At 55.7% G+C, this 27,992-nt stretch overlaps 1 protein-coding gene across 1 annotated transcript; it reads right to left on the bottom strand.

Annotated features, from left to right (window-relative positions):
• Positions 1 to 38: 38 nt before the first annotated feature.
• TAF6 (TATA-box binding protein associated factor 6) lies at positions 39 to 27,590 on the bottom strand. The gene is made up of 14 exons (XM_058823008.1): positions 27,301 to 27,590; positions 26,627 to 26,713; positions 24,443 to 24,596; positions 22,663 to 22,719; positions 18,558 to 18,680; positions 15,826 to 15,968; positions 14,190 to 14,267; positions 12,256 to 12,357; positions 10,687 to 10,869; positions 7,910 to 7,984; positions 6,870 to 6,995; positions 4,506 to 4,679; positions 2,701 to 2,913; positions 39 to 1,502 (listed from the first exon to the last, which is right to left on the bottom strand). Exons 1-14 carry the CDS (start codon positions 27,454 to 27,456, stop codon positions 1,146 to 1,148), a joined length of 2,028 nt encoding a protein of 675 aa, XP_058678991.1. The 5' UTR covers positions 27,457 to 27,590; the 3' UTR covers positions 39 to 1,145.
• Positions 27,591 to 27,992: the final 402 nt, after the last annotated feature.

Raw genomic sequence — 27,992 nt, 5'->3', positions numbered from 1 at the left:
CGGGGCTTGTGCAAACACTGGGAGGCACTGGGATGGACTGGGAGTTTATTGAGTTCCACACAGCCCCCGTGCGGGGGGACACCAGGGGGACACCTGGGGGACACTTTGGGGACACTTTTGGGGACACCCTCTGTCCCCATGGAGGGACCCAGGGACATTTTGGGGACACCCTGGGGACACTCAAACCCCCCCCCATCCTTCCTAGAGGGAGCCAGGGACACTCTGGGGACACTTTGGGGACACTGGGACCCCTCTGGTGACCCCGGTGCCCCCTTGGTGACACTTTAGGGACCCCTTGGTGACACTGAGACCCCCCGGGGACACTTTGGTGACACTCTGGTGACCCTGGGACCCCTCTGATGTCCCTTGGTGACACTCTGGTGACACTGGGACCCCTTGGGGACACTCTGGTGACCCTGGAACCCCTCTGGTGACACTGGGGACACTCTGCTGCCCCTCGGTGACACTTCAGGGACACTGAGACCCCTCTGGTGCCCCTTGGGGACACTTCAGGGACACTGGGGACACTCTGGGGACACTCTGGTGACCCTGGAAGCCCTCTGGTGACACTGGGGACACTCTGGTGCCCCTCAGGGACACTTCAGGGACACTGAGACCCCTCTGGGGACACTTGGTGACACTTCAGCGACACTGGGGACACTCTGGGGACACTTTGGTGACACTGGAACCCCTTTGGTGACCCTCGGTGACACTGAGACCCCTCTGGGGACACTTTGGTGACCCTTGGTGGCACTGAGACCCCTCTGGTGCCCCTTGGGGACACTTCAGGGACACTGGGGACACTCTGGGGACACTTTGGTGACACTGGAACCCCTTTGGTGACCCTCGGTGGCACTGAGACCCCTCTGGTGCCCCTTGGTGACACTTCAGGGACACTGGGGACACTCTGGGGACACTGGAACCCCTTTGGTGACCCTCGGTGACACTGAGACCCCTCTGGGGACACTCTGGTGACACTTTGGTGACACTTAGGTGACACTCTGGTGCCCCTCCGGTGTCCCCGGGTGCCACCGCGGCGCCCCCGCCGCTGTCACTGCCCCGCCGGCGGCTCCTGCGTCCCCGTGCCCCCGTTGGCCCTGAGGGTGACCCCGCCGGCCCCTTGTTGGGGACTGTCCCCAGCAGCCTCACCCTTGGTGGCGCCCGGGGCGGACGGCGAGCCGCCGGCGGCGCTCGGGGACAGCTGCGGCGCGGGCGGCGGGGGTGGCGCCGGTCACGGTGGCGCCGGTGACGGTGGCGTTGGCGCCCTTGGGCGCGTCACCCGCGGCGGCGGCGGCGGCGGGCGGCAGGGACACCACGATGTATTTCTGCACGGCGCCGGGGACGCCGCCGCCGGTGGCACCGCTGGTGGTGGTGGCGCTGCTGGTGGCGGCGCTGCTGGGGACAGCGGGGGACACCAGCTTGACCAGCGGCTGCACGCTGGGGACGGTGCTGGTGACGGGGGACGTGGCCGTGGGCGCGGGCGACGTGCTCAGCGTGATCACCTGGGGACACCGGCGGCGGCGGCGGCGGTGGTGGCACCGCGGTGGCACCGAACGCGTGAAATGTCCCCGTGCTGTGTCCCCAGTGTCCCCTCATTGTGACCCTGCTGTGTCCCCAATGTCCCCTCTTGTCCCCTGCCTCTGTCCCCAGTGTCCCCTCATTGTGACCCTGCTGTGTCCCCAATGTCCCCCTGCTGTGTCCCCAATGTCCCCTCATTGTGACCCTGCTGTGTCCCCAATGTCCCCTCTTGTCCCCTGCCTCTGTCCCCAATGTCCCCTCATTGTGACCCTGCTGTGTCCCCAATGTCCCCCTGCCTCTGTCCCCAATGTCCCCTTATTGTGACCCTGCTGTGTCCCCAATGTCCCCTCATTGTGACCCTGCTGTGTCCCCAACGTCCCCTCATTGTGACCCTGCTGTGTCCCCAATGTCCCCCTGCCTCTGTCCCCAATGTCCCCTCATTGTGACCCTGCTGTGTCCCCAATGTCCCCTCATTGTGGCCCTGCCTCTGTCCCCAGTGTCCCCTCATTGTGACCCTGCTGTGTCCCCAATGTCCCCTGCTGTGTCCCCAATGTCCCAATGTCCCCGTGCTGTGTCCCCAGTGTCCCCTCATTGTGACCCTGCCTCTGTCCCCAGTGTCCCCCCTTGTCGCCTTGCTGTGTCCCCAATGTCCCCTTCTTGTAACCCTGCCTTTGTCCCCAATGTCCCCTCCTTGTCGCCTTGCTGTGTCCCCACTGTCCCCTCTTGTCCCTGCCTCTGTACCCAATGTCCCCCCAGTGTCCCCAATGTCCCCAATGTCCCCAATCCCATTTTTTCCCAATTTTTCCCCATTTTTGCCAACATCCCCCATGTCCCCTCAGTGTCCCCGCTGTCCCCAACATCCCCAACGTCCCCAATCCCCCCAACGTCCCCAACGTCCCCAATGTCCCCTATGTCCCCAACCTCCAAATGTCCCCATCGTCCCCACTGTCCCCATTGTCCCCAACGCCCCCAATGTCCCGAACATCCCCAAACCCCCCAATGTCCCCACTGTCCCCAATCCCCCCACTGTCCCCACTGTCCCCAACGCCCCCAATGTCCCCATTGTCCCCACTGTCCCCACTGTCCCCAACATCCCCAATCCCCCCACTGTCCCCATTGTCCCCACTGTCCCAAACATCCCCAACGTCCCCATTGTCCCCGCTGTCCCCAGTGTCCCCATACCTGCTGGCCGGCGCTGCTGGCCGAGGACATGACGATGAACTTGGGGGGCGGCGGTGACGGCTGCGTGGGGGTCCCGGGGCGCCCGGGGGCCAGCGTGGGCACGGGCACGGGCACGGGCAGCGCGATGGCGCTGGGCACCTTGATGATGCTGGGGGGGCGCGGGGCGGCGCCCGGGGCCTGCGGGGCCTGCGACAGCGTCAGCGTGGGGCGCGGCTGCAGGGACATGGGGACAGTTATTGGGGACACAGGGACAGTTACTGGGGACATTGGGGACACAGCGACAGCGTCAGCGTGGGGCGCGGCTGCAGGGACATGGGGACAGTTATTGGGGACACAGTGACAGTTACTGGGGACACAGGGACACAGGGACAGCGTCAGCGTGGGGCGCGGCTGCAGGGACATGGGGACAGTTATTGGGGACACAGGGACAGTTACTGGGGACATTGGGGACACAGCGACAGCGTCAGCGTGGGGCGCGGCTGCAGGGACATGGGGACAGTTATTGGGGACACAGTGACAGTTATTGGGGACAGTGGGGACACAGGGACAGCGTCAGCGTGGGGCGCAGCTGCAGGGACAGGGGACAGGGGACAGTTATTGGGGACACAGGGACAGCGTCAGCGTGGGGTGCAGCTGCGGGTACAGTGGGGACAGTTATTGGGGACACTGGGGACACAGTGACAGTTATTGGGGACACAGGGACACAGGGACAGCGTCAGCGTGGGGCGCAGCTGCAGGGACAGGGGACAGGGGACAGTTATTGGGGACATTGGGGACAGCGTCAGCGTGGGGTGCAGCTGCGGGTACAGTGGGGACAGTTATTGGGGACACTGGGGACACAGTGACAGTTATTGGAGACATTGGGGACACAGCGACAGCGTCAGCGTGGGGCGCGGCTGCGGGGACAGGGGACAGTTATTGGGGACAGTGGGGACAGTTATTGGGGACAGTGGGGACATTGGGGACACAGGGACAGCATCAGCGTGGGGCGCGGCTGCGGGGACAGTGGGGACAGTTATTGGGGACACTGGGGACACAGTGACAGTTATTGGGGACATTGGGGACACAGGGACAGCGTCAGCGTGGGGCGCAGCTGCAGGGACAGGGGACAGGGGACAGTTATTGGGGACACAGGGACAGCGTCAGCGTGGGGTGCAGCTGCGGGTACAGTGGGGACAGTTATTGGGGACACTGGGGACACAGTGACAGTTATTGGGGACATTGGGGACACAGCGACAGCGTCAGCGTGGGGCGCGGCTGCGGGGACAGGGGACAGTTATTGGGGACAGTGGGGACAGTTATTGGGGACAGTGGGGACATTGGGGACACAGGGACAGCATCAGCGTGGGGCGCGGCTGCGGGGACAGTGGGGACAGTTATTGGGGACAGTGGGGACAGTGGGGACAGTTATTGGGGACAGTGGGGACACAGGGACAGCGTCAGCGTGGGGTGCAGCTGCGGGGACAAGGGACAGTTATTGGGGACATTATGGGGTTTGGGGACATTGGGGACGTGGAGGGGATTGGGGAGGATTGGGGACATTGGGGACACAAGGACAGCATTAGGGGGGACACTGGGGACATGTCCCCAAGTGTCCCCAAATGTCCCCAAGTGTCACCTGCATGATGGTGAGCGTGGTCCTGTTGACCTGCTGGGCCTGCAGGGCCACCTGTGCCCCCCATGTCCCCAGTGTCCCCAATGTCCCCACTGTCCCCAATCCCCCCGATGTCCCCATTCAGTTCAATCCCCCCAATGTCCCCATTGTCCCCAATGTCCCTGATGTCCCCAATGTCCCCGAGTGTCACCTGGGTGATGGTGAGCGTGGTCCTGTTGACCTGCTGGGCCTGCAGCGCCGCCTGGGCTCTCGCCTTCACCACGTGTGAGCAGAGGAGCCCCCCCAGGTACCCGAAATCGCCGCGGTAACACTCGGGGCTGTCGGGGGGGGCGCGCGCCTTGGCCAGCACCGGGGCGCAGTGCTTCTGTGGGGACACAAAGGGACATTGGGGACATCAGAGTGACAGCAGAGTGACATTGGGGACATCATTGGGGACACCATCGGCATGGCCAGCAGGGGGCGCAGTGCTTCTGTGGGGACAGGAAAGTGACATTGGGGACATCAGAGTGACAGCAGAGTGACATTGGGGACATCATTGGGGACACCATTGGCATGGCCAGCAGGGGGCGCAGTGCTTCTGTGGGGACACAAAGGGACATTGGGGACATCATTGGGGACACCATCGGCATGGCCAGCAGGGGGCGCAGTGCTTCTGTGGGGACAGGAAAGTGACATTGGGGACATCAGAGTGACAGCAGAGTGACATTGGGGACATCATTGGGGACACCATCGGCATGGCCAGCAGGGGGCGCAGTGCTTCTGTGGGGACAGGAAAATGACATTGGGGACATCAGAGTGACAGCAGAGTGACAGCAGGGACACCATTGGCATGGCCAGCAGGGGGCGCAGTGCTTCTGTGGGGACACAAAGGGACATTGGGGACATCAGAGTGACAGCAGAGTGACAGCAGGGACACCATCGGCATGGCCAGCACCGGGGCGCAGTGCTTCTGTGGGGACAGGAAAGTGACATTGGGGACATCAGAGTGACAGCAGAGTGACATTGGGGACGTCATTGGGGACACCATTGGCATGGCCAGCAGGGGGCGCAGTGCTTCTGTGGGGACACAAAGGGACATTGGGGACATCAGAGTGACAGCAGAGTGACATTGGGGACACCATCGGCATGGCCAGCACCGGGGCGCAGTGCTTCTGTGGGGACAGGAGAGTGACATTAGAGTGACATCAGAGTGACACTGGGGACACTGGGGACATCACTGGGGACATCAGAGTGACATTAGAGTGACATTGGGGACATCATGGGGATATCGCAGCACTGGGGCACAGCGCTTCTGTGGGGACACAAAGGGACAGCACTGGGGACACTGGGGACACAGGTTGTCCTTATGTGTCTCCAGTGTCCCCAAATTCCCCAATGCTCCCAATGTCCCCAATCCCCCCAATGTCCCCAGTGTCCCCAATGTCCCCATTAATGTCCCCAGTGTCCCCATTGATGTCCCCAGTGTCTCACCAGCAGCAGGCTCTGTACATGATCAGCCCCGATGCCGTCGATGGTGCTCACCCCATTAATGTCCCCAATGTCCCCAAATGTCCCCAATGTCCCCAATGTCCCCAATCCCCCCAATGTCCCCAATGTCCCCATTGATGTCCCCAGTGTCTCACCAGCAGCAGGCTCTGCACGTGGTCAGCTCCAATACAGTCAATGGTGCTCACCCAGTGTCCCCAATGTCCCCAATCCCCCCAGTGTCCCCGATGTCCCCAGTGTCCCCAAGGTGTCCCCAATGTCCCCAGTGCTCCCAGTGTCTCACCAGCAGCAGGCTCTGCACATGGTCAGCTCCAATACAGTCGATGGTGCTGACCCCGTGTCCCCACTGTCCCCAATGTCCCCACTGTCCCCAATGCCCTCAGTGTCCCCAAGGTGTCCCCAGTGTCCCCAGTGTCTCACCAGCAGCAGGCTCTGCACATGGTCAGCCCCGATGCGGTCGATGGTGCTGACCCTGTGTCCCCAATGTCCCCAATCCCCCCAATGACCCCGATGTCCCCAAGGTGTCCCCAATGTCCCCCATCTCACCAGCAGCAGGCTCTGCACATGGTCAGCTCCAATACAGTCGATGGTGCTGACCCCGTGTCCTCAATGTCCCCAATGTCCCAACTGTCCCAAATGTCCCCAGTGTCCCCAAGGTGTCCCCAATGTCCCCAATCCCCCCAATGACCCCGATGTCCCCAAGGTGTCCCCGATGTCCCCAGTGTCTCACCAGCAGCAGGCTCTGCACGTGGTCAGCCCCGATGCGGTCGATGGTGCTCACGCCATTAATGTCCCCACTGTCCCCAATGTCCCCAATGTCCCCACTGTCCCCAATGTCCCCAATGTCCCCGATGTCCCCAGTGTCCCCAATCCCCCCGATGTCCCCAATCCCCCCGATGTCCCCAGTCTCACCAGCAGCAGGCTCTGCACGTGGTCAGCCCCGATGCGGTCGATGGTGCTCACGCCATTAATGTCCCCACTGTCCCCAATGTCCCCGATGTCCCCAGTGTCCCCAATGTCCCCAATCCCCCCGATGTCCCCAAGGTGTCCCCGATGTCCCCAGTCTCACCAGCAGCAGGCTCTGCACGTGGTCAGCCCCGATGCGGTCGATGGTGCTCACCACCGGCCCTTCCAGAATGTTCCGCACGCGCTCGCCCTCGGCCGGCAGCCGCGGCAGGATCAGGGTCTTGATCACCTGGGGACACCACGGGGACACTGATGGGGACACTGGGGACATTGGGGACATTGGGGACATAACACAGGTGTCCCCAGGTGTGTCCCCAAGGTGTCTCCCAGGTGTCCCCAGGTGTCACAGGAGGTGTCCCCAGGTGTCCCCAGGTGATGTCCCAGGTGTCACCGATGTCCCCAGGTGTCCCCAGGTGTCCCCAAGGTGTCCCCAAGTTTCCCCAGGTGTCCCCAAGGTGTCCCCAAGTTTCCCCAGGTGTCCCCCAGGTTTCCCCAGGTGTCCCCAGGTGTCCCCAAGGTGTCCCCAGGTGTCCCTGGAGAGTCTCCAGGTGTCACAGGTGATGTCCCAGGTGTCATAGATGTCCCCAGGTGTGTCCCAGGTGTCCCCACAGATGTCCCCAGGTGTCCCCAGGTGTGTCCAGGTGTCACAGGTGATGTCCCAAGTGTGTCCCAGGTGTCTCCCCAGATGTCCCCAGGCGTCCCCAAGGTGTCCCCAGGTGTCCCTGGAGTGTCCCCAGGTGTCACAGGTGATGTCCCAGATGTCCCCACAGGTGTCCCCAGGTGATGTCCCAGGTGTCACAGATGTCCCCAGGTGTTCCCAGATGTCCCCAGGTGTGTCCCCAGGTGTCCCCACAGATGTCCCCAGGTGTCCCTGCAGTGTCCCTGCAGTGTCCCTGCAGTGTCCCAGGTGTCCCCAGATGTCCCCAGGTGTCCCCAGGTGTGTCCCAGGTGTGCCCCCAGGTGTCAGAGGTGTGTCCCCAGGTGTGTCCCCAGGTGTCCCCAGATGTGCCCCCAGGTGTCCCCAGATGTGCCCCCAGGTGTGTCCCCAGGTGTCCCCAGGTGTGTCCCCAGGTGTCTCCCAGATGTCCCCAGGTGTCACAGGTGTGTCCCCAGGTGTCCCCAGGTGTCCCCAGTGTCACTCACGTCGTGTCCCAGCTCCGCCAGCCCCGCGATGGATCCGTACCGCGTGGTCCAGGGCGTCTTGTCATCAACCCAGCTCTGCGGGGACCCCAAATGTCACCCAAACCCCAAACTGTCACCCCAAATGTCACCCCAAACCCCAAACCCCAAACTGGGACCCCAAACCCCAAACTGTCACCCCAAACCCCAAACCCCAAATGTCACCCCAAACCCAAAACCCCAAACCCCAAACTGGGACCCCAAACTGGGACCCCAAACCCCAAACTGGGACCCCAAACCCCAAACCCCAAACTGGGACCCCAATCCCCAAACCCCAAACTGGGACCCCAAACCCCAAACTGGGACCCCAATCCCCAAACCCCAAACTGGGACCCCAATCCCCAAACCCAAAACCCCAAACTGTCACCCCAAACCCCAAACTGGGACCCCAAACCCCAAACTGGGACCCCAAATCCCAAATCCTGACCCCGGATCCCTGAGCCCGAATCCCAAACCCCAAACTGTGACCACAAACCCCAAATCCCAACCCTTGACCCCAAACCCCAAATCCCTGAGCCTGAATCCCAAATCCTGACCCAAAATCCTGAGCCTGAATCCCAAATCCTGACCCAAAATCCTGACCCCAAATCCCAAATCCTGACCCCAAATCCCAAATCCTGACCCAAAATCCTGACCCAAAATCCTGACCCCAAATCCCAAATCCTGACCCAAAATCCTCACCCAAAGTCCTGACCCCAAATCCCAAATCCTGACCCAAAATGCCAAACTGTGACCCCAAACCCCAAATCCTGTCCCGAAATCCTCACTCCAAATCCCAAATCCTCACCCCAAATCCCAAACCCTGACTCTGAACCCCAAATCCCTGAGCCCAAGCGCCGAATCCTCACCCCAAACCCCAAATCCTGACCCCAAACCCCAAATCCTGACCCCAAACCCTGACTCTGACCCCCAAATCCCACACCCTGACCCCAAACCCCAAATCCTGACCCCAAACCCCAAATCCTGACCCAAAATCCCTGAGCCTGAATCCCAAATCCTGACTCAAAATCCTGACCCCAAATCCCAAATCCTGACCCCAAACCCTGACTCTGACCCCCAAATCCCCAATCCTGACCCCAAACCCCAAATCCCAAACCCTAAATCCCAAATCCTGACCCCAAATCCGAACCCCAAATCCCAAACCCTGACCCCGAACCCCAAATCCTCACCCTGAATCCTGACCCCGAATCCCTGAGCCCAAATCCCAAATCCAAATCCCAAACCCCAAATCCTGACTCCAAATCCCAAATTCTGACCCCAAATCCCTGAGCCCAAACCCAAAATCCCCGTTTTTAACCCCAAATTCCCACCTTGGTGAAGGTCTTGGTGATCAGGACTGGCTGTTGGTGCTGGTGCTGGAGTTCTTGCACACCCCAAATCCCCATTTCTGACCCCACAAATCCCATTTTTAACCCCACAAATCCCATTTCTGACCCCACAAATCCCATTTTTGACCCCACAAATCCCATTTTTAACCCCACAAATCCCATTTTTGACCCAAAATCTCAATTTTTTTCCCCCAAATTCCCACCTTGGTGAAGGTTTTGGTGATCAGCACTGGCTGCTGTTGGTGCTGGTGCTGAAGTTCTTGCACACCCCAAATCCCCATTTTTAACCCCATAAATCCCATTTTTAACCCCATAAATCCCATTTTTGACCCCATAAATCCCATTTTTAACCCCACAAATCCCATTTTTGACCCAAAATCTCAATTTTTTTCCCTCAAATTCCCACCTTGGTGAAGGTTTTGGTGATCAGCACTGGCTGTTGTTGGTGCTGGTGCTGAAGTTCTTGCACACCCCAAATCCCCATTTTTGACCCCATAAATCCCATCTTTAACCCCACAAATCCCATTTTTGACCCCATAAATCCCATTTTTAACCCCACAAATCCCATTTTTGACCCAAAATCTCAATTTTTTTCCCCCAAATTCCCACCTTGGTGAAGGTCTTGGTGATCAGGACTGGCTGTTGTTGGTGCTGGTGCTGAAGTTCTTGCACACCCCAAATCCCCATTTTTAACCTAATAAATCCCATTTTTAACCCCACAAATCCCATTTTTGACCCAAAATCCCCGTTTTTTGCCCCAGAATCCCACCTTGGTGAAGGTCTTGGTGATGCGGGACTGGCTGTTGTTGGTGCTGGTGCTGGAGTTCTTGCACACCCCAAATCCCCATTTCTGACCCCACAAATCCCATTTTTAACCCCACAAATCCCATTTTTGACCCAAAATCCCCGTTTTTTGCCCCAGAATCCCACCTTGGTGAAGGTCTTGGTGATGCGGGACTGGCTGTTGTTGGTGCTGGTGCTGGAGTTCTTGCACACCCCAAATCCCCATTTCTGACCCCACAAATCCCATTTTTAACCCCACAAATCCCATTTTTGACCCAAAATCCCCGTTTTTTGCCCCAGAATCCCACCTTGGTGAAGGTCTTGGTGATGCGGGACTGGCTGTTGTTGGTGCTGGTGCTGGAGTTCTTGCACACCCCAAATCCCCATTTCTGACCCCACAAATCCCATTTTTAACCCCACAAATCCCATTTTTGACCCAAAATCCCCGTTTTTTGCCCCAGAATCCCACCTTGGTGAAGGTCTTGGTGATGCGGGACTGGCTGTTGTTGGTGCTGGTGCTGGAGTTCTTGCACACCCCAAATCCCCATTTCTGACCCCACAAATCCCATTTTTAACCCCACAAATCCCATTTTTGACCCAAAATCCCCGTTTTTTGCCCCAGAATCCCACCTTGGTGAAGGTCTTGGTGATGCGGGACTGGATGTTGTTGGTGGTGGTGCTGAAGTTCTTGCACACCTGCGCCACCAGCCGCGCGGCGAAGTCCCGCAGCGCCCAGTGGTTGTCAACATCTGGGCGCAGGCACAGCTGGCGGCTGACGATGCACGTCATCACCGCCGGGATCAGCTCGTGCAGCTGGGGACACCAACGGGGACACTTGGAGACATCGTTGGGGACACTTTGGGGACACTTTGGGAGAGGTTGGAAAACATTTGGGACAGGTTTGGGACACCTGGGGACACCTTTGGGACAGGTTTGGGGCGCCTGAGGACACTTGGGGACAGGTTTGGAGCACTTGGGGACAGGTTGGGGACACTTTGGGAGAGGTTCAGGACACTTGGGGACACCTGGGGACACCTTTGGGACAGGTTTGGAGCACTTGGGGACAGTTTGGGGACAGGTTGGGGACAGTTTGTGGGCTGCGCACATCTGGGCGCAGGCACAGCTGGCGGCTGACGATGCACGGCATCACCGCCGGGGTCAGCTCGTGCAGCTGGGGACACCAACGGGGACACCTGGGGACACTTTGGGGACACTGGGGACATCGGTGGGGACACTTGGGGACAGGCTTGGGACACCTTTGGGACACTTGGGGACAGGTCTGGAAACATTTAGATCAGGTTTGGGACACTTGGGGACACCTGGGGACAGGTTTGGGACACTTGGGGACAGGTTTGGGACACTTGGGGACACCTGGGGACATTGTTGGGGACAGGTTGGGAGAGGTTTGAAAACATCTGGGACAGGTTTGGGACACCTGGGGACAGGTTTGGGACAGGTTTGGGGCACTTGGGGACAGGTTGGGGACAGGTTTGGGACACCTGGAGGCAAATTTGGGACACCTGGGGACAGGTGTGGGACACTTTGGGACACTTGGGGACATCAGCGGGGACACTTGGGGACAGGTTGGGAGAGGTCTGAAAACATCTGGGACAGGTTTGGGACACCTGGGGACAGGTTTGGGGCACTTGGGGACACCTGGGACAAGTCTGGGGACAGGGTTGGAGACACTTGGGGACAGGTTTGGAAACGTTTGTGGCACTTGGGGACAGGTTTGTGGCACTTGGGGACACCTGGGGACACATTGAGGACACTTTGGGACAATTGGGGACAGATTTGGGACACTTGGGGACAGGTTGGGGACAGCTTTGGGACAGGTTTGGGACACCTGGAGGCAAATTTGGGACACTTGGGGACAGGTTTGGGGCACTTGGGGACATCAGTGGGGACACTTGGGGACAGGTTGGGAGAGGTCTGAAAACATCTGGGACAGGTTTGGGACAGTTCAGGACAAGTTTGGGACACTTGGGGACAGCTGGGGACAGGTTTGGGGCACCTGGGGACAGGTTTGGGGCACCTGGGGACAGGCTGGGGACACCTTTGGGACTTGTTAAGGGCACATGGGGACAGGAGGTGACACAGGTGAGGTGACTCAGGTGACCCAGGTGACACACAGGTGACCCAGGTGACACTCAGGTGACAGTCAGGTGACACACAGGTGACACGGGTGACGTCACTCACGTATTTCTCCAGGTACAGGGTGGGGTTGTCCATCAGGGCCTTCACCATCCTCATCAGGTAGATGAGCAGCGCCAGATTGTTCTGCACCACGTTCACCCGCACCTGGGGACAGCAGTGGGGACATTGTGGGGACATTGTGGGGACATTGGGGACATTGGGGATATTGATGGGGATTGGGGACACTGGGGAATTGGGGACATTGGGGACACCATGGGGACACTGGGGAATTGGGGACATTGGGCACAGTGGGGACATTGGGGACAGTGGGGACATTGATGGGGATTGGGGACACTGGGGACACTGGGGACACTGGGGACATTGTGGGGACAGTGGGGACATTGGGGACAGTGGGGACAGTGGGGACATTGGGGACATTGTGGGGACACTGGGGACATTGGGGACATTGATGGGGATTGGGGACATTGGGGACATTAGGGACACCATGGGGACACTGGGGACATTGGGGACACTGGGGACACTGGGGACATTGTGGGGACAGTGGGGACATTGGGGACAGTGGGGACAGTGGGGACATTGGGGATATTGATGGGGATTGGGGACACTGGGGACATTGGGGACAGTGGGGACACCATGGGGACATTGGGGACATTGGGGACAGTGGGGACAGTGGGGAATTGGGGACAGTGGGAACATTGGGGACAGCGGGGACATCGGGGATATTGATGGGGATTGGGGACATTGGGGACATTGGGGGGATTTGGGGACACTGGGGACAGTGGGGACATTGTGGGGACACTGGGGACATTGGGGATATTGATGGGGATTGGGGACACTGGGGACATTGGGCACAGTGGGGACATTGGGGACAGTGGGGACATTGGGGACACCGTGGGGACAGTGAGAACACATTGGGGACATTGGGGGGACATTGGGGACGTTAATGGGGATTGGGGGGATTGGGAAAAAATGGGGGAAATTTGGGAAAAAATGGGATTGGGGACATTGGGGGGACTGGGGACATCAGCAAGGATTGGGGACATTTGGGGACATTGGGGGGAGTGGGGACATTTATGGGATTTGGGATATTTGGGGGACATTGGGGGGATTTGGGGACATTGGGGACATTTTTGGGATTGGGGGACATTGGGAAAAAATGGGGGAAAATAAGAAAAAATGGGATTGGGGACATTGGGGACACCTTGGGGACATCGGGGACACTCCTGGGAGTTTGGGGCTGTTCTTGGGATTTCAGGGCAGTTTTGGGGTGAATTTCAGGGATTTTGGGATGAATTTTGGGGTGAATTTCAGGGATTTTGGGGTGGATTTTGGGGTGAATTTCATGGATTTTGGGGTGGATTTTGGGATGAATTTTGGGGTGAATTTCAGGGATTTTGGGGTGGATTTTGGGGTGAATCCCAGGGATTTTGGGGTGGATTTTGGGGTGGATTTTGGGGGTGAATTTCAGGGATTTTGGGTCAGGTTTTAGGGTGAATCCCGGAGATTTCAGGGCAGGTTTTGGGGTGAATCCCGGGGATTTTGAGGTGAATTTCAGGGATTTTGGGTCAGGTTTTGGGGTGAATCTCAGGGATTTTGGGGTGGATTTTGGGGTGAATTTCAGGGATCTTGGGGTGGATTTTGGGGTGAATCCCGGGGATTTTGGGGTGGATTTTGGGGTGGATTTTGGGGTGGATTTTGGGGTGGATTTTGGGGTGAATTTCAGGAATCTTGGGCTGGATTTTGGGGTGGATTTTGGGGTGCATTTCAGGGATTTTGGGGTGGACTTTGGGGTGGAATTTGGAGTGAATTTCAGGGATTTTGGGGTGGATTTTGGGGTGGATTTTGGGGTGAATTTAAGGGATTTCGGGGTGGATTTTGGGGTGAATTTCAGGGATTTCGGGGTGGATTTTGGGGTGCATTTCAGGGATTTTGGGGTGGATTTTTGGGGTGCATTTCAGGCATTTTGGGGCGCTCACCCCCTCGGAGATGAAGGTGCTGAAGCGCGGCAGCATCTGGTACAGCCCGGGGTCGGTGGCGATGCTCTGCAGGGCCTCCTGCAACGGGGGGGACATGGGGACATTGGGGACATTTGGGGACATTGGGGACATTTGGGACATTTGGGGACATCGGGGACATTTGGGGACATTGGGGACATTTGGGACATTTGGGGACATTGGGGACATTTGGGACATTTGGGGACATTGGGGACATCGGGGACATTTGGGACAGTGGGGACATTTGGGGACATTGGAGGGATTGGAGACATTGGGGACAGTGGGGACATTTGGGGACATTTTTGGGACATTTGGGGACATCTGGGGGTGGCTTTGGGGCCATTTTGTGGCATTTTGTGCCATTTTAATGGGATTTTTTGGGGATTTTTATGGGATTTTAATGGAATTTTTTGAGGGATTTTTATGGGATTTTTTGGGGTTTTAATGGGATTTTTTGTGCCATTTTAATGGGATTTTTATGGGATTTTTATGGGATTTTTTGGGGGATTTTTTGATGAATGTTTTGCAATTTTTATGGGATTTTTATGGGATTTTTTGGGTGTTTCTGGGGTGACTCACGGCCCGTTTGATCTGCTCGTAGGAGCCGATTTTGGGGGAATTTTATGGGATTTTCTGGGGGTTTTTTTGGGGAATTTTTGCCATTTTTATGGGATTTTTTGGGGGTTTGAATGGGATTTTTTGGGGGATTTTTATGGGATTTTTGGTGCCATTTTTATGGGATTTTCATGGGATTTTGGGGGAATTTTTGCCATTTTTATGGGATTTTTGGGGGGAATTTTTGCCATTCTTATGGGATTTTTTGGGGATTTTAATGGGATTTTTTGGGGTGTGTTTGGGGGGTTTTGGGGGTGACTCACGGCCTGTTTGGCCTCGCAGGAGCCCACGCAGGCCTCGGTGATCTCCTTGGAGTAGAGCTGATTTTTGTGCCATTTTTATGGGGTTTTTATGGGGAATTTTATGGGATTTTTATGGGATTTTTCGGGGGTTTTTTTGGGGGATTTTTTGAGGAATTTTTTGCAATTTTTATGGGATTTTTATGGGATTTTTGGGGGGATTTTTATGGGAATTTTTGCGCCATTTTTATGGGATTTTTATGGGGAATTTTATGGGATTTTTTGGGATTTTTTGGGATTTTTGGGGGGATTTTTTTGCAATTTTTATGGGATTTTTATGGGATTTTTCGGGTGATTTTTGGGGGGATTTTTTGAGGAATGTTTTGCAATTTTTATGGGATTTTTATGGGATTTTTTTTGGGTGGTTTTGGGTGTTTCTGGGGTGACTCACGGCCCGTTTGATCTCCTTGTAGGAGCCGATTTTGGGGGAATTTTAATGGGATTTTTTGGGGTTTTTTTTTGGGAATTTTTGCCATTTTTATGGGATTTTTTGGGGGTTTGAATGGGATTTTTTGGGGGATTTTTATGGGATTTTTGGTGCCATTTTTATGGGATTTTCATGGGATTTTTGGGGGAATTTTTGCCATTTTTATGGGATTTTTGGGGGGAATTTTTGCCATTCTTATGGGATTTTTTGGGGGGTTTTAATGGGATTTTTTGGGGTGTCTTTGGGGTGTCTTTGGGGGGTTTTGGGGGTGACTCACGGCCCGTTTGGCCTCGCAGGAGCCCACGCAGGCCTCGGTGATCTCCTTGTAGTAGAGCTGCTGCTCCACCGAGAGCTCGTGCACGCTGCGCGCCTTCAGCCGCAGGGGGGGCCCCTCCAGCAGCGGCGGCTTCTTCTCCTTGCCTGGGGGGGACCCCAAAACCTCAGCGACACCCCAAGATCACACTGAGACCCCCCTGACCCCGATGGACACCCCAAAATATCCCAAATCCCAATGCAACCCCAAAAATCCTATAAGGAACCCCAAAATCCCAAAGGAAACCCAAAAATCCCAATGGCCCCAAAACAAGGGGGGATTCTTCTCCTTGCCTGGGGGGGACCCCAAATCTCAGCGACACCCCAAAGAACCCCCCTAAAAATCCCAAATCCCAATGGGAACCCCAAAAATCCTATAAGGAACCCCAAAATCCCAATGGGAACCCCAAAATCCCAATGGGAACCCCAAAAATCCTATAAGGAACCCCAAATCCCAATGGGAACCCCAAAAATCCTATAAGGAACCCCAAAATCCCAATGGGAAACCCAAAAATCCCAATGGGAACCCCAAAAATCCCAATGGGAACCCCAAAAATCCTATAAGGAACCCCAAAATCCCAATGGGAACCCCAAATCCCAATGGGAACCCCAAAAATTCTATAAGGAACCCCAAATCCCAATGGGAACCCCAAAAATTCTATAAGGAACCCCAAATCCCAATGGGAACCCCAAATCCCAATGGGAAACCCAAATCCCAATGGGAACCCCAAAAATCCTATAAGGAACCCCAAAAATCCCAATGGGAACCCCAAATCCCAATGGCCCCAAAACAAGGGGGGATTCTTCTCCTTGCCTGGGGGGGACCCCAAATCTCAGCGACACCCCAAAGAACCCCCCTAAAAATCCCAAATCCCAATGGGAACCCCAAAAATCCTATAAGGAACCCCAAAATCCCAATGGGAACCCCAAATCTCATTGGGAACCCCAAAATCCCATGGAAAACCCAAATCCAAATGGGAACCCCAAAAATCCTATAAGGAACCCCAAAATCCCAATGGGAACCCCAAAATCCCAATGGGAACCCCAAAAATCCTATAAGGAACCCCAAAAATCCCAATGGGAAACCCAAAAATCCTATAAGGAACCCCAAATCTCAATGGCCCCAAAACAAGGGGGGATTCTTCTCCTTGCCTGGGGGGCACCCCCAAATCTCAGCGACACCCCAACATCACACTGAGCCCCCCTGACCCCGATGGACACCCCAAAATATCCCAAATCCCCCAAAAAATCCCAATATCCCGATTGACCCCCAAAATCCCCCCAAAATCCCTTTTAAACCCCTCAAAACCCCCCCAAAATCCCCCTTTAACCACCCCAAAAACCCCTTTAAACCCCCCCAAATCCCCAATTAACCCCCCAAAATCCCCTTTAAACCCCCCCAAATCCCCAATTAACCCCCCAAAATCCCCTTTAACCCCCCCAAATCCCCAAAATTCCCCCCAAAAATCCCCCAAATCCCCTTTGAACCCCCCCCAAACCCCCCAAAACTCCCCAAATCTCCCTTTAAGCCCCCTCAAATCCCCCTTAAACGCCCCCAAATCCCCTTTAAACCCCCCCAAAATCCCCCAAATCCCCCCAAAATCCCTCAAATCCCTTTAAAACCCCCCCAACCCCCAAAAATCCCCCCAAAAAATCCCCCTTGAACCCCAAAAAAACATCTCCAAAACCCCTTTGAACCCCCCTTTGAACCCCCCAAACCCCTTTTAAACCCCCCAAACCTCCAAAAATCCCCCCAAAAATTCCCTTGAACCCCAAAAAAACATCTCCAAAACCCCTTTGAACCCCCCTTTAAACCCCCCAAACCTCCAAAATTCCCCCCAAACCTCCAAAATTCCCCCCAAAAATTCCCTTGAACCCCAAAAAAACATCTCCAAAACCCCTTTGAACCCCCCCAAACCCCCCTTTAAATCCCCAAATCACCCTTGAACCCCCCAAAAATCCCCCTTAAACCCCCCAAAATCCCCATTGACCCCCCAAGCCCCCCCCAAATCCCCTTGAAACTCCCCTGAACACCCCAAAAATCCCCCCAAAATCCCCCCTGCTCCCCCAAACCCCCCCAAATCGCCCATGAACCCCCCCAAAAATCCCCCTTAAACTCCCCCGAACACCCCAAAATTCCCCCAAAAATCCCCCAAAATCCCCCTTTAAACCCCCTCAAATCCCCCTTAAACCCCCCAAATCCCCCCAAAATCCCGATTGACCCCCAAAATCCCCCCCAAATCCCTCATGAACCCCCAAATCCCTTTTAAACCCCTGAAAACCCTCCCAAAATCCCCCTCTAACCACCCCAAAAACCCCTTTAAACCCCCCAAAATCCCCCCAAATCCCCTTTAACCCCCCCAAATCCCCCTCCAAGACCCCCCAAATCCCCAAAATTCCCCCCAAAAATCCCCCAAATCCCCCTTTAACCACCCCAAAACCCCCCAAAATCCCCTCTGACCCCCCCCAAATCCCCCCTGAACACCTCAAAAATCCCTTTTAAACCACCCCGAACCCCCCAAATCCCCTTTTACCCACCCCCAAACCCCAACTGAACCCCCCAAAAATCCCCCAAAATCCCCTTTGAACCCCCCCAAGGCCCCCAAAATTCCCCCCCAAAAATCCCAAATCCCCCTTTAACCCCCTAAATCCCCCCCTGAACCCCCAAATCCCCCCCTGAACCCCCCCAGTCCCCACCTTTGCCGTCGCCCCCGGCCCCCCCGGGCCCTTTGGGTTTTGGGGTCCCCCCCTCGTCCTCCTGGCCGGGCTTGGCCGATTTCAGGGGCTCCGTGGCCTCGGCCTTCTGCTGCTCCTTGGGGGCTGGGGGGAAAAATGGGGTGAGGGGACCCCAAAATCATCCTGGGGACCCCAAAATTGGGTCAGGGGGTCAGAAAATGGGGTCTGGGGGCAAAAAAATGGGGTCAGGGCACCCCAAAATGTCCCTCAGGGGCTCCGTGGCCTCGGCCTTGTGCTGCTCCTTGGGGGCTGGGGGGGAAAATGGGGGTGAAGGGACCCCAAAATCATCCTGGGACCCCAAAATTGGGTCTGGGGGGCAGAAGAGGGTGCAGGGAGCAAAAAAATGGGGGCTGGGGGCAAAAAATGGGGGCTGGGGGCAAAAAAATGGGGTCAGGGCACCCCAAAATGTCCCTCAGGGGCTCTGTGGCCTCGGCCTTGTGCTGCTCCTTGGGGGCGGGGGGGGAAAATGGAGTGAGGGGACCCCAAAATGGGGGTGAGGGGACCCCAAAATGGGGTCAGGGGCACCCCAAAATCATCCTAAGGGCAGAAAATGGGGTCTGGGGGCAAAAAATGGGGGCTGGGGGCAAGAAAATGGGGGCTGGGGGGCACAAAATGGGGTCAGGGCACCCCAAAATGTCCCTCAGGGGCTCCGTGGCCTCGGCCTTGTGCTGCTCCTTGGGGGCTGGGGGGCAAAAATGGGGGTGAGGGGACCCCAAAATCATCCTGGGACCCCAAAATTGGGTCTGGGGGGCAGAAGAGGGGGCAGGGAGCAAAAAAATGGGGGCTGGGGGCAAAAAATGGGGGCTGGGGGCAAAAAAATGGGGTCAGGGCACCCCAAATGTCCCTCAGGGGCTCTGTGGCCTCGGCCTTGTGCTGCTCCTTGGGGGCGGGGGGGGAAAATGGGGGTGAGGGGACCCCAAAATCATCCTGGGACCCCAAAATTGGGTCTGGGGGGCAGAAGAGGGGGCAGGGAGCAAAAAAATGGGGGCTGGGGGCAAAAAATGGGGGCTGGGGGCAAAAAAATGGGGTCAGGGCACCCCAAATGTCCCTCAGGGGCTCCGTGGCCTCGGCCTTGTGCTGCTCCTTGGGGGCGGGGGGGGAAAATGGGGTGAAGGGACCCCAAAATGGGGGTGAGGGGACCCCAAAATGGGGTCAGGGGCACCCCAAAATCATCCTAAGGGCAGAAAATGGGGTCTGGGGGCAAAAAATGGGGGCTGGGGGCAAGAAAATGGGGGCTGGGGGCCCCAAAATGGGGTCAGGGCACCCCAAATGTCCCTCAGGGGCTCCGTGGCCTCGGCCTTGTGCTGCTCCTTGGGGGCTGGGGGGCAAAAATGGGGGTGAGGGGACCCCAAAATCATCCTGGGGACCCCAAAATTGGGTCTGGGGGGCAGAAGAGGGGGCAGGGAGCAAAAAAATGGGGGCTGGGGGCAAAAAATGGGGTCTGGGGGCAAAAAAATGGGGTCAGGGCACCCCAAATGTCCCTCAGGGGCTCTGTGGCCTCGGCCTTGTGCTGCTCCTTGGGGGCTGGGGGGCAAAAATGGGGGTGAGGGGACCCCAAAATCATCCTGGGACCCCAAAATTGGGTCTGGGGGGCAGAAGAGGGGGCAGGGAGCAAAAAAATGGGGGCTGGGGGCAAAAAATGGGGGCTGGGGGCAAAAAAATGGGGTCAGGGCACCCCAAATGTCCCTCAGGGGCTCTGTGGCCTCGGCCTTGTGCTGCTCCTTGGGGGCGGGGGGGGAAAATGGGGGTGAGGGGACCCCAAAATCATCCTGGGGACCCCAAAATTGGGTCTGGGGGGCAGAAAAATGGGGGCTGGGGGCAAAAAAAGGGGGCTGGGGGCAAAAAAATGGGGGCTGGGGGCCCCAAAATGGGGTCAGGGCACCCCAAATGTCCCTCAGGGGCTCCGTGGCCTCGGCCTTGTGCTGCTCCTTGGGGGCTGGGGGGCAAAACTGGGGGTGAGGGGACCCCAAAATCATCCTGGGCACCCCAAAATTGGGTCTGGGGGGCAGAAAAATGGGGGCTGGGGGCAAAAAAAGGGGGCTGGGGGCAAAAAAATGGGGGCTGGGGGCCCCAAAATGGGGTCAGGGCACCCCAAATGTCCCTCAGGGGCTCCGTGGCCTCGGCCTTGTGCTGCTCTTTGGGGGCTGGGGGGCAAAAATGGGGGTGAGGGGACCCCAAAATCATCCTGGGACCCCAAAATTGGGTCTGGGGGCAAAAAAATGGGGGCTGGGGGCAAGAAAATGGGGACTGGGGGCCCCAAAATGGGGTCAGGGGGGCACAAAATGGGGTCAGGGGCACCCCAAAATATCACTGGGGACCCCAAATGGGGTTAGGGCACCGCAAAATGGGGTCAGGGGCCCCCCAAAATATCAATGGGGACCCCAAAATATCCCTGGGGGCAAAAATAATGGGGTCAGGGACACCCCAAAACCTTCCTAGGGACCCCAAAATGGGGTCAGGGGCACCCCAAAATCATCCTGGGGGACCCCAAAAACCTCCTTGGGGACCCCAAAATATCCCTGGGGCACAAAATGGGCTCAGGGGCACCCCAAAATATCAATGGGAACCCAAAATGGGGTCAGGGGGGCACAAAATAGGGTGAGGGGCACCCCAAAACCTTCCTGGGGGGCACAAAATGGGCTCAGGGGGGCACAAAATGGGCTCAGGGGCACCCCAAAATATTAATGGGGACCCCAAATGGAGTCAGGGGCACCCCAAAACCTTCCTAGGGGCACAAAATGGCGTCGGGGGCACCCCAAAATGGGGTCTGGAGGGCACAAAATGGGGTCGGGGGCACCCCAAAATGGGGTCTGGAGGGCACAAAATGGGGTCGGGGGCACCCCAAAATGGGGTCTGGAGGGCACAAAATGGGGTCGGGGGCACCCCAAAATGGGGTCTGGAGGGCACAAAATGGGGTCGGGGGCACCCCAAAATATCTCTGGGGCACCCCAAACATCCCTGGGGACCCCAGAATGGGGAGGGAGGGGAAAAGCCCCAGATTTGGGGGGGTTGGGGGGTTTTGGGGTGGATTTTGGGGATTTTGGGGGGGATTTGGGGTGGTTTAAGGGGGATTTTGGAGGGTGTAAAGTGGATTTGGGGGGGATTTGAGGGATTTTGGTGTGGTTTGAGGGGGATTTGAGGGATTTTGGAGTGCTTTAAGGGGAATTTGAGGGATTTTGGGGTGGTTTGAGGGGGATTTGAGGGATTTTGGGGTGGTTTAAATAGGATTTGAGGGATTTTGGGGTGGTTTGAAGGGGATTTGAGGGATTTTGGGGTGGTTTGAAGGGGATTTGAGGGATTTTGGGGTGGTTTGAAGGGGATTTGAGGGATTTTGGGGTGGTTTGAAGGGGATTTGAGGGATTTTGGGGTGGTTTGAAGGGGATTTTGGGGGCATTTGGGGGGTTTTGTGGGGGAGGTTGGGTGGTTGAAGTGGGATTTGAGGTTTTTTGGGGGGATTTAGGGAGCTTAAAGGGGGATTTGGGGATTTAGGGAATGGTTACAGAGAGATTTGGGGGTTTTGGGATGGTTTAAGGGGGATTTGGTGAAGTTTAAGGGGATTTAGGAAATTTTGGGGGGGGATTTGGGGTGGTTCATGGGATTTGGGGTTTTTGTGAGGACAATGGGTGGTTGAAGGGGGATTTGGGGTGGTTAAAGGGGGATTTGGGGTTTTTGTGGTGGGACTTTGGCTGGTTCAAGGGGGATTTGGGGTTTTTGGGATGGTTTAAAGGGGATTTGGAGGATTTTGGGGTGGTTTTGGGGTGGTTTAAGGGGGATTTGGGGAGGTTTAAGGGGGATTTGGGGTTTTGGGGGTGGTTTAAAGGGGATTTGGAGGATTTTGGGGTGGTTTGGGGGTGGTTTAAGGGGGATTTGGGGTGGTTTAAGGGGGATTTGGGGTTTTTGGGATGGTTTAAAGGGGATTTGGAGGATTTTGGGGTGGTTTTGGGGTGGTTTAAGGGGGATTTGGGGTGGTTTAAGGGGGATTTGGGGTTTTTGGGGAGGTTTAAAGGGGATTTGGAGGATTTTGGGGTGGCTTTGGGGTGGTTTTGGGCTTTTTGGGCTCTCTCACCTGGCGGGGGGTTTTCGGGGATCGCCGGCTGCACCCCCTCAATGCTGAGCCAGTGGGCTGAGGGGGGGACACCCCAAAAATGGGGAAATCAGGCTGGGATCACCCCAAAATCATCTCCAGAATGCCCAAATCCACCCCCTCCCCAAATTCTGTAGATTTGAAAAACCCCCATGGCCACCCCCCCAAAATCCCCCTAAAACCACCCCAAAACCCCCCAAAATTCCCTCTTGAACCACCCCAAAATTCCCCTTAAACCGCCCCAAAATCCCCCAAAATTCCCCTTTGAACACCCAAAATTCCCCCAAAATCCCCCTTAAACCACCCCAAAATCCCCCTCTGAACACCCCAAAATCCCCCAAAACTCCCTGCAAACTCCGCAAAAGCCCCAAAATTCCCCCAAATCCCCCCAGAACTCCTCCCAAAATTCCCTCCCAAACCCCCAAAATCCCCCAAATCCCCTTCATATTCCCCAAAATCCCCCCTAATTCCCCCAAATCCCCTTTATAGTCCCCAAAATCCCTCCCAAACGCCCCTAATTCCCCCCAAATCCCCCCAAAATCCCTCCCAAACCCCTCTAATTTCCCCAAAATCCCCCTTATAGTCCCCAAAATCCCTCCCAAACCCCCCTAATTTCCCTCAAATCCCTCAGAACTCCCCCCAAATTCCTCTAATTTCCCCAAAATCCCTCCAAATCCCCTCAAAATCCCCTTTAGATTCCCCAAAACCCCCCCAAAATCCCCTTTATACTCCCCAAAACCCCCTCAAATCCTTTATATTCCCCAAAATCCCCCCAAACCCCCCTAATTTCCCCCCAAATCCCTCAGAACTCCCCCCAAACCCCTCTGATTTCCCCAAAATCCCCTCAAACCCCCTCTGTATTCCCTCCAATCCCTCCCAAAGCCCCCTAATTTCCCCCAAATCCCCTTTATATCCCCCAAAATCCCCCCCAAACCCCCCAAAATCCCCTTTCTATCCCCCCCAAACCCCCCTTTATATTCCCCAAATCCCCCAAACCCCCCCAAATACCTTTTATATCCCCCAAAATCCCCCCCAAACCCCCTTTATATTTCCCAAATTCCCCCCCAAACCCCCTTTATATCCCCCAAAATCCCCCCAAACCCCCTTTATATTCCCCCAAATCCCCCTAAACCCCATTAATTTCCCCAAACCCCCTCAAATCCCCTTTATATTCCCCCAAATCCTCTTTCTATTCCCCAAAATCCCCCCCAAACCCCTCTTTATATTCCCCAAATCCCCCAAACCCCCCCAAATACCTTTTATATCCCCCAAACCCCCTTTATATTTCCCAAATTCCCCCCCAAACCCCCCTTTATATTCGCCCAAACCCCATTAATTTCCCCAAACCCCCTCAAATCCCCTTTATATCTCCCCAAATCCCCTTTATATTCTTCAAAATCCCCCCCAAACCCCTCTTTATATTCCCCAAATCCCCCAAACCCCCCCAAATGCCTTTTATATTCCCCAAAATGCCCCCAAACCCCCTTTATATTCCCCAAAATCCCCCCCAAACCCCCTTTATATTCCCCAAAATCCCCCCAAACCCCCTTTATATTCCCCAAAACCCCCCCCAAACCCCCTTAATTTCCCCAAAATCCCCCCAAACCCCCTTTATATTCCCCAAATTCCCCCCCAAACCCCCTTTATATTCCCAAAATCCCCCCAAATACCTTTTATATCCCCCAAAATCCCCCCAAACCCTCTTTATATTCCCCAAAATCCCCCCAAATTCCCCCGAAATCGCCCCCAGACGCCCTCCCACCCTTGAGGCAGACGTCGAGGGGCACCCTGGGCAGGGGCGTGTTGATGATGTCGCTCAGATCCACCTCCTTCTCCTCGTAGAAATAGAGCTCGCGCCCGCCGCCGCTGGCAAAGCGGAACGGGATGAACTCCTGCGCGTGGAACCCGTACAGCGGCTGAAAAACGGGGAGAAATGGGGAAAAAAGGGAAAAAAATGGGGATTTTCCGGGATTTTATGGGATTTTAGGGGGGGTTTCCCCTCAGATTTGGGGTGTTTCCCCTCGGATTTGGGCTCTTCCCCCTCAGGTTTTAGAGGTTTTCCCTCAGGATGAACTCCTACGCGTGGAACCCGTACAGTGGCTGAAAAACGGGGAAAAATGGGGAAAAATGGGGATTTTCCTGGATTTTATGGGATTTTAGGGGGGGGTTTCCCTCAGATTTGGGCTCTTCCCCCTCAGGTTTCAGAGGTTTTCCCTCAGGATGAACTCCTACGCGTGGAACCCGTACAGTGGCTGAAAAACGGGGAAAAATGGGGAAAAATGGGGATTTTCCTGGATTTTATGGGATTTTAGGGGGGGGTTTCCCTCAGATTTGGGCTCTTCCCCCTCAGGTTTCAGAGGTTTTCCCTCAGGATGAACTCCTGCGCGTGGAACCCGTACAGCGGCTGAAAAATGGGGAGAAATGGGGAAAAATGGGGATTTTCCTGGATTTCATGGGATTTTAGGGGGTGTTTCCCCTCAGATTTGGGCTCTTCCCCCTCAGGTTTTAGAGGTTTTCCCTCAGGATGAACTCCTGCGCGTGGAACCCGTACAGCGGCTGAAAAATGGGGAAAAATGGGGAAAAATGGGGATTTTCCTGGATTTTATGGGATTTTAGGGCGTGTTTCCCCTCAGATTTGGGCTCTTCCCCCTCAGGTTTTAGAGGTTTTTCCTCAGGATGAACTCCTGCGCGTGGAACCCGTACAGCGGCTGAAAAACGGGGAGAAATGGGGAAAAAAGGGAAAAAAATGGGGATTTTCCTGGATTTTATGGGATTTTAGGGGGGGTTTCCCCTCAGATTTGGGGTGTTTCCCCTCAGATTTGGGCTCTTCCCCCTCAGGTTTTAGAGGTTTTCCCTCAGGATGAACTCCTACGCGTGGAACCCGTACAGTGGCTGAAAAACGGGGAAAAATGGGGAAAAATGGGGATTTTCCTGGATTTTATGGGATTTTAGGGGGTGTTTCCCCTCAGATTTGGGCTCTTCCCCCTCAGGTTTTAGAGGTTTTTCCTCAGGATGAGCTCCTGTGCATGGAACCCGTACAGCGGCTGAAAAACGGGGGAAAAAGGGGAAAAATGGGGATTTTCCTGGATTTTATGGGATTTTAGGGGGTGTTTCCCCTCAGATTTGGGCTCTTCCCCCTCAGGTTTTAGAGGTTTTCCCTCAGGATGAACTCCTGCGCGTGGAACCCGTACAGCGGCTGAAAAACGGGGAAAAATGGGGAAAAAAATGGGGATTTTCCTGGATTTTATGGGGGATTTTCCCTCAGTTTTGTTGGAATTTCCCTCAGATTTGTGGTGTTTCCCCTCAGTTTGTGGGAATTTCCCTCAGTTTTGGGGATATTTCCTTCAGATTTGGGCATAGTTCTCACAGTTATGAGGGAGTTTCCCTTGAATTTGTGGAGATTTCCCTCAGATTTGAGGTGTTTCCCCTCAGTTTGAGAGGTCTTCCCTCAGTTTTGTGGGAGTTTCCCTTGGATTCGTGAGAATTTCCCTCAGTTTTGGAAATATTTCCTTCAGTTTTGGAGATATTTCCCTCAATTTTAGGAGGTTTTCCCTCAGGATGAACCCCTGCGTGTGAAACCCATACAGAGGCTGGCAAATGGGAAAAAAAAACAAACTGAGGGTTTTCTGGATTTTGGGGAGATTTCTCTCAAGTTTTGGGAATTTTCCTGAATTTTAAGGCGATTTTCCCTCAATTTTGTGGGAATTTCCCTCAGTTTTGGGGATATTTCCATCAGTTTTGGGAGGTTTTCCCTCAGGATGAACTCCTGAGCATTGAAGCTGTACAGCAGCTGGGAAAGGGTGGAAATGGGTGTTTTCCTTAAATTTTGTGGGAATTTCTTTCAGTTTTGGAAGATTTTCCCTTGATTTTAGGGGGATTTCCTCAATTTGAGGGGGGCCTCTCCATTGATTTTGAAGGTAATTTTTCAATTTTTGGGCAGTTTTACCTCCACATTTTTCAATTTCAAGGCAAAATCCACGTCTGCCGTTGTGAGTTTCCTTCTCTTCCCCATGTGCATGAACTTGAGAGAATCCTGTGGGGGAAAAAAAAGAGATTTTGGGGGAGAATTAGAGGGGAAAAAAGGATTCAGAGAGAGTTTAGGGGGGAAAAAGGATTTGTGAGGGGATTTTGGGGGAAAGAGGAGATTCAAGACGGGATTGGGGGGGGATTTCAGGGGGAAAGGGGGGAAAAGAGAGAAAAAATGTTTAAAATTAGGAAAAAGAAGGGGAAAACAGACGAAAAATGGGATTGAGATGGGAAAATTGGGGGGGAGAGGAGATTTGAGGTGTTGAAGTGCAGTGGGGAGGTGAAAAGGGGGTTTAGGGTGGGAAAAAAGGGGAGAAAATGAGATTTTGTGAGGAATTAAGAGGTAAAAATGATGTTTTGGAGGGAAAAAGGGGGTCAAGAATGGGAAAATGGCGGGAAAGGGAATTTGGGGGGGATTATGGGCTTCAGGAGGGGTTTGGAGGTGGCGTGGGTGAGGAAAAAGGGAATTTTGAGCTCTGAGGGGGTCCCAGCCCCCAAATTTTGGAGTTTCCCCCTGTTCACCCCCCTCCCCCCCAAACCTGAGGGATCCAAGGGGCTCCTGAACCCCCCCAAATCTGGAGGTGTCCCCCTCACCTGCGCCACCTCCTTGAGGCGGTAGCTCGCCTCCTCCGCCAGCAGCTGACACGTCTCCTCAGAGAGCCCCGGCACCCCCATGGCCTCCGCCATCACCTTCATGGACTCGGCGGGCAGCAGCGTGTGGCTCAGCTTCAGCTTCTTCTCCTCCGCCATCTCCGCGCTCTCCCCGAGCCCCCCGAAGCCGCGGGGAGTCCCCAAAAGAGGCCGGCGGGGCCGCGGGGGGAGCGCGGGGAGCCCCGGCCGCTCCTCAGACCGCTGCCGCCGCCGCCATCTTGGCGCGGCCCCTCAGAGCCGCCGCCATCTTGGGGACCCGCCTCCCGCCGTCGCGGGTCCTGGACGGCGCCGGGTTTGTGTAAAAGAAAACGGGGTGAATCAGCATCAAGATGCCTAGAGATAGCTGCGATAATATTATCGCGATATAGCAGTGTGATATGGGGGTAAATCTGGGTTTTTTGGAGGTGTTGGAAGTGGCGGTGATTGCGGGTCACTATGGTCCTGCCAGGACCTGCGAAGAGGCGGGAAAAGGAGGCGGGGAGGTGGCAGCGCGCATGCGCAAGCTGGAGGAGCGCGGGGTAACGGAGTGGGGGAGACCATTGAGGGAGTCGGAGGGATTTTTGCGGGAAATGGGGAGGAAATTGGGGGGACATTGAAAGGACAAGTGGGGGGACATTGAGGGGACAGTTGGGGGG

Source organism: Ammospiza caudacuta, chromosome 36 (genome assembly GCF_027887145.1).
Source record: "Ammospiza caudacuta isolate bAmmCau1 chromosome 36, bAmmCau1.pri, whole genome shotgun sequence".
In the NCBI taxonomy this organism is placed as follows: domain Eukaryota; kingdom Metazoa; phylum Chordata; class Aves; order Passeriformes; family Passerellidae; genus Ammospiza; species Ammospiza caudacuta.
This window is presented reverse-complemented; position numbering and strand designations above follow the sequence as displayed.